At 44.6% G+C, this 7135-nt stretch overlaps 1 protein-coding gene across 1 annotated transcript; it reads left to right on the top strand.

Annotated features, from left to right (window-relative positions):
• Positions 1 to 395: 395 nt before the first annotated feature.
• Positions 396 to 1571, top strand: LOC132816256 (protein rapunzel-like). Its single transcript, XM_060825752.1, has one exon. The coding sequence runs from the start codon at positions 396 to 398 to the stop codon at positions 1569 to 1571; it is 1176 nt and encodes a 391-aa protein (XP_060681735.1).
• Positions 1572 to 7135: the final 5564 nt, after the last annotated feature.

The following is a 7135-nucleotide window of genomic DNA, read 5'->3' as shown; positions in this document are numbered from 1 at the left end:
GGAATGTGGTTTCCCTCCTCCCATCACCACCCCGCCTCCCCCCACCCCCGACAGCTCTGTGTTAGTGTGAAATGTCCGAATGAAAGTACAGCGCTGGGTTTCTGAGGGAGGCCTGAGTGGAATTTCCTCCGAGAAACACTGAGCTCTTCCTTATGTTTAAAAAAGACGGGCCTGAGGGAGATTCCCGCTCCTCAGTCGGTCTGTCCTAATGAGTCTGCAATGGACCTAAACCCAGAGTCTGGGTCTGCCAGTGAATGATCTCAATGAGTGATGGGTCTTGTTGATATTTGGACAGGATAATCAATGTAATTTCAACCTAATCCTCATTGCTTCCTTTTCAGAGACTCCATCTGAAAGCACTGTCCCTCTGCCAGAACATAATCTCAAAATCCAACATGGCCACTGACAAAGAACTTGAACAAGCTGCTGCTGAGCTCAAGGCAAACATGAACGATGCAAGGATTGCAATGGAAATCTTTCACAACAGATCCAGGTTTGCGTCAGTTTCCGGTGTCTTAAAACCCATCTTCCAGGTGGCTGGTGCCATTCTGAAACTGGTTTTAGGGAAACGTGAGAGTGAGGAGCTGACATATATGAAGGAGCAGTTCCAGACAGTCAGGAACCAGCTGGATGTCATTTCCGAACAGATTAAACAAGTGCTTTGGGAGATAGAGAAAAGTACAATTAACAATCAGTACTTCCCCATTGAGGAGAATCTGAAAAACCAATTCAGGAAGTACATGGACATCCTGAACGCAGCACCGGAATTCCGGGAGAATGAGAAACGAGAATTCCTCACACACTTCGATGTGACTAAAGGTGACCAGAACCTTCACACTCTCTATGATGCTGTGATGGGGTATTCTGCCATCTTTGGCAAACCCATTCTGGAAACTGCCATGCGATATGACCAGAGGAACCGGCGTCTGATGGAGGGGCTCTGCTGCCGCCTCAAGGAGCTCTTCTGCATTGGCCTGATTGCCCTGGTGGGTCACTCCACTATCACTGGGACTGATGTAGAGGCATTAAAGAGAGAGTGGAATGAGAAAATGGGCAAAGTAGAGAATAAAATGAAATCCATGGTAGATAAGTGCATCAATGAGTTTGCTGAGCAGGCAGAAATAGATGTTGAGGCTCTTATAAAGAACAAAGGTGAGAGAGATAACAAGGGATGTGCAACATATATAATTGAGGCCTTAACAGAGAAATATGACTGGGTTAAATGGTCTGTACGGGTCTATGACCCTGTCAGTGGCTTCGACAATCACTGTGTCATTGGCCCCAATCGGTTTCACTTTTTCAGACTCAACGGGGTTAATGCCGTTGTCTCCTATGCAATTGATCCAAAGGTTTCACTTAATGAGGTGGAAATCAGGCACTTAATGGAGGGGAAAGATGGCTGGACCAATGCAAGAGAGGTTGCTGAATATGTGTACGATAATCTTCCCTCTGGGCACGTTGTACACACAGTGAGACGCTACAAGGACTTGTGGCTTCACAAGAACTTTCCCAACAACTGTCATTTCTGGGAAACATACAGTGGAGTCACTCTCTGTGTCCACTCCACCTAAACCCCATGATCTAATGCAGAAGTGGCCAGGAAACAATTGTCTTTTGATTTTTTAATGAGATTTCTTAATGTCTATTAGTAGAATCGTAATTTGTCAAATAGATTGGCTTTCAGATCTGTTTGTTGGTAACACGAGATGAATGGGGTGTTAAATAAAGAGACAAAACTTTCTAAAATTACTTGCTAAAATTACTAGAGGAACTCTCACTTCAGATAGACATGGTTCCATTGCATTGTAATTTATATTTGACAAACTAAACTGGATCTGGATTTGTTTAAATCTTCAAAAGTCCGAGGCTGCTCGGGTCAGGTGGTTAAAGCAGGCAGTGTAAATGTAGAGAGAAAGGGTGAAGAGAGCTGGATGTTGGGTTGATCCATAGGAAAAGGACAGTCTTGTTGAAACTAGCACCTGTTTCATCCTCAGAGTGTTGCTGAATTGTCTTTTGAAGCTTCAGAATTAGTATTATAGGTCTTAGAGCAAACCAGAACTGATCTGAATATTGAGATTCAGGCTAAGTGCTGGCATGGACCTGGAACGTGCAGAATCCCATGGCTGGAGTCTGGATCTTCCACATCGAGGATCAGTACATCATCTCGGAACCTGCACTTTAGGATCTGACCAGACTCTCCACTGTGAATAGCTGCAGAGACTGGCACTTCTCAAACGGATTGGATCTACTCAGGTTTAGAACGCTGTGACTCGGCTAAATCCCAACAGCCATCACACCATCACAGTAATAGCTCATTTCAGTGCAACAAGATGGCTATTTGACTGATTTTGTACACTGTATGTCTGCAAAGTTTTTCCAGTTGTTACCCAATCTTATCCCAGTGTTAACCTGTGTTCAGGAAGAGTGGAGTGACCGACGGAAGATATAAAATTATTTAAATTATGCAAAGGAGATGATTCCACGACATAATAAGAAACAAAATGACCCAATAAATGTGGTACCGTTATGTAAAAAAATAACATTTATTACAATAACTCACTAATACAATGATGGTGTTTTCATTTCTGATTAATAAACCTGGAATAATCTCATCTCTGTACCTTAGTGCATAAAATAAAAGTTCCCTCTGGACATTCACTCATTTACACTTTTGATTTTTGTGTCTTCCAGCGATGTTGTAACTATTGGGGTTTGTGGAAATTGATTGAAACTGCTGAAATAAAGTCGACTCTGTTTACTGTAATGATATGCTGAATAAACTCAGTTAGATAACAGGCACTGACTGTTTGAGGTTTTCTTTCTCAATTCTATTCCGTACATTACCCCAGTCGTCCCTTCAGTCACACATTGAGATGGTGACGGTTTGAATATGAGATGGCAAATCCAATCTCAGATAATATAACCACAAAACTGTCAGAAATTGGGATAGGAGGAGCCCATTGAGCCCCTCGAACCTGCTTCACCATTCAACAGGTGATCCGACATTCCGCATGACCATTTCCCTGCCCTATCCCCATAACCCTTGATTCCCTGACTGTTCAAGAATCTATTAATCTCAGCCTTAAATATGCACAAGGACTCTGTCCCCACAGCTCTCTGGAGCAAGGAGTTCCAAAGACTCTCAACCTTCTTAGAGAATAAATTTCTCTTCATCTCCATCTTCAATTAGTGCCCCTTTATTCTGAGACTATGCCCTCTGGCCCTAAACTCTGTCATGAGGGGAAACATCCTCTCACATCCTGTCAAGTCCCTTAAGAATTTCAAATGTTTCAATGAGATCAATTCTTCTAAGCTCCAGTGAGTGGAGTCCCAACTTGTCTGGCCTTTGTTCATAAAGCCATCTGTCCATCCCAGGGATCATCCGAGTGCACTTCCTCTGAACTCTCTCCAATGAAATGATGTCTGTGATATCCAGGAAGCTCATGCCTAGGGGGCCCCTGCACTTCCTGTTTAAGGAAATTGTCTTGGTTTGTAGCTGAACCATCTCTGCCTTGAAGGGCTGGTTTTGCTGATTCAATGTGATTCTGATCTTGATCTTGTTTCTAGTTTGTCTGCTGGAATTCAGATCCTTTCCCAAATCATTGAAATGTACTTGATTCTCACTGAGGATTCACCTTTAACTTCCCTTTAGTTCTTCCTTACAGCAAATTATATTATGATCAAACGCTTTCTCACAAAACCGCATTGCACCGGACCTGGACAAGTTTCCACAAGAACCACCAAACTTTCCTCATTGGAGAAGAAAGATATTGATTCTGAAAGTTTTCCTTTACACATTCCGGCACTAATTTATTTTTCCTGGTGTTTACTCCTGGTTGCTTTCTCTCCAATCTTCCAGAGTACTTGCAATCTCTTCCTATCCCTGCGATTATTTTGCTTTGAAATGTGTGTTAGAATTAATCCCTCTTCTAGCTGTTTGGGGGTCTATAATCAGCAGAACTGCAACATCTATTTTTAGCTTTCATAAGTCAAAACAAGGTAGAAGCAGAAATAAGCCATTTAGGCTATTCAAGCTGTCATTCCATGAGATCATCACTGATGTGAGTATCCTCAACTCCATTTTCCTGCCTTTTCCCCATGACCCTCGATTCCCTGACTGATTAAAACTCCATCTATCTCATCCTTAAATATACTTAATGACTCAGCCTCGACAGCCCTTTGTGGCAAAGGACTCCACTGAGAAAAAAATCCTCTAATCCTAGACTCTCCCATAATTGGAAACAACTGTCACTGAATCAAAACCTGGAATTCCCTGTTAGCATTATTGATGAAACCTTCCATCACTTTACTAATGACCAAGAGTAGATTGATAGGGCAGCAATTGGCTGGCTTGGATTTTCCTGCTTTTAGGTACAGGACTTATCTGAGCAAATTTCCACATTTTGGGACAAAATACATGTAAATAAATAATTCAAATTAAATCAAATACCTTCTCATCTCAGTTCTAAAGGGTCGCCCCCCTCACCCTGAGTCCGAACTCTCGGGTCCTAGTCTTCCCTGTTGGAAGCATCTTCTCCATATCCACTCCATCCGGGCCTCTCAGTATTATGGAGGTTTCAATCAGATTCCTCCTCATCCTCCAAAACACCATTGAGTACAGACTCAGAGTCCTCAAATGTTCTTCATATGACAAGCCCTTCATCCCCAGGATCAGTCTTATGAACCCCCTCTGTACCCCCTTCAACACCAGCACATTCTTCCTGAGATACAGAACTCAAAATTGCTCACAATTGCCCCTAACACCATGGACTCTTAACGTATTTAGCAGCCTCCTGTGTGGCACCTTGACAAAGGCCTTCTGGAAATGCAAGTAGATCACGTCCACTGACTCCCCTTTGATTAACTTGCTCATTACCTCCTCAAAGGATTCTAACAGATGGCCTCCCCTTGATGAAGCCACACACTTCCAAGTTCTCCATAATCTCATCTTCAAAAATGGATTCTAAAATCTTCCCAGTGACCGAGCTCAGGGTAACCGGCCTATAGTTTCCTGTCTCCTGCCTCCCTCCCTCCTTATACAGGGCTGTTGCATTAGCCCTTTTCCAGTCCTCGGGACCATCCCCGACTCCAGTGGTTCCTGAAAGATCACACCAATGTCTCTCCAATCTCCTCAGGTATTTCCTTCAGAACTCTGGGTTATCATCCCTCAGACCTTCCAGCTTCCCCAGCTCCCTCTCCTTAGTGACGGCCTCTGCCCCTCTGATTCTTTTGAAGTTCTGGTGTGTTGCTGGGGTCTTCCACCTCAGTGAAAACTGATGCAATGTACCGGCTCAGTACCTCCATCATTTCTAGGTTCCCCATTGCTATCTCAAGCCTCTTTTTCCAGCAGTCCAACATCCACTCTTATCAACCTTGTTAAATACCTGAAATGAAACTCTTGCAATCTTCTTTCATATTATTAGCTAGCTTACCCTCATATTTCATCTTCAAACTCCTCCTCCCCTCCCCCCCCCACCCCCACCCCTCCGGCCCCTGCCATTTGCTTTCTTATTTATCCTCTGCTGGTTTTTAAAGGTTTCCAATCCTTTGCTTTCTAACCTTCACCACAGTATATGCCTCCTCTTTTGCTTTCATGCTGACCCTGACTTCCCATGCCAGCCATGCTTCCCTCATCCTTCTCTCAGGATCTTCCTTCTTCCTAGAGATGTATTTCTGCTATCCACCCGAATTGCCCCCAGAAACTGCTGCCACATAAGATGGCGGTGGTAGAGTGAGATTAGATTAGATTCCCTACGGTGTGGAAACAGACCCTTCGGCACAAGTTCACACCGACCCTCCGAAGAGTAACCCACTCCCCTCTGATTAATGCTCCTAACAACTATGGACAATTTAGCATGACCAATTCACCTGACCTGCACATTTTTGGACTGTGGGAGGAAACCGGAGCACCCGGAGGAAACCCACGCAGACACGGGGAAAATGTGCAAACTCCACACAGACAGTCACCCGAGACTGGAATTGAACCTGGGACCCTGGCGCTGTGAGGCAGCAATGCTAACCACTGAGCCACCGTGCCGCCCAAAGATGGTCCAGCAGAGCTCCGCTGCTCGCCAGCTCTTTTTCCTTTCTCTTTCTTTGTTTTTTTCTCTTGCTGAAGTTTTTATTCTCCTCCTTCCCCAGTGTTTAACTTCTTAAAGTAGCTCACCTGGAGGGAATGGAGAATGGAGCCTGAGGCGAGCCCAGCATGGGACTGGGGAGCAGAGAGAGCACAGGCCAGTCTGGGGGACAAGTACCGGACAGAGGTTAGTGCATGGACACAAGAGCCGGAGACAGCGTGGGTTGGAGGTGGTGTGGGCTGGTCTGGGGGTTAAGTCCTGGACAGAGGTCAGCACGTGGGGGCAGTGAGGCCTTGTGTTCTGAAGCCTGATGGGTACAGACTCAATGAGAAAGGACTATAACTTGAGGACTTTGAAGATACTTTTTATTCTCAGTCTGGACTTTTTTAAACTCTGCGTTCCCATGCTAATCTGCTTTATTTTCCTGTTTCAATTCTGTAGCTACACTTAAAGTACCTGTACCTCAGTACGCTGTACCTAAGATGGTGCCAGTAGGCGACATTACAAACTTTTCACTGCACTCATTGGAGTGCACACGATAATAAAGGCTGTTCTACTATTCACTGCTGCTCCACCATTGTCCCTGCTCGGCTCCCCCTACCATCACCTCTGGTCAGCTCCTCCCTTATGCCTCTGTCGTGACCTTTACTCAACTGTAATCCCGTTATATCTGATTCCAGGTTCTCCATCTCAAATTGCAAGGGGAATACGATTATATGATGGTCACTGCCCCCTGGGGTTCCTTCACCTTCAGCTCCTGAATCAATACTGCCTCATTACACATTACCAAATCCAGAACTGCCTGCTCCCCAGCAGGCTCTACCTCAAGCTGCTGCAAAAAGCCTTCTCGGAGACATCCCACAAATTCCTTTTCTTGGGATCAGCTACCAATCTATGATCTGCCTGTACTGCTCACAAACAAAACTTTCCACTGTACTTAGGCACACATGACTACAATAAATCAAATTATATCAACAATTTGGATGTGAACATAAGAGGTATGGTAGTCAGTTTCCAGCTGACACCAAATATGGAGGTGTAGTGGACAGCGAAGAAGG

Source organism: Hemiscyllium ocellatum, chromosome 5, assembly GCF_020745735.1.
Source record: "Hemiscyllium ocellatum isolate sHemOce1 chromosome 5, sHemOce1.pat.X.cur, whole genome shotgun sequence".
Lineage (NCBI taxonomy): Eukaryota > Metazoa > Chordata > Chondrichthyes > Orectolobiformes > Hemiscylliidae > Hemiscyllium > Hemiscyllium ocellatum.
Note: the sequence above shows the minus strand (reverse complement) of the source record. Positions and strands in the feature narration are given on the sequence as shown.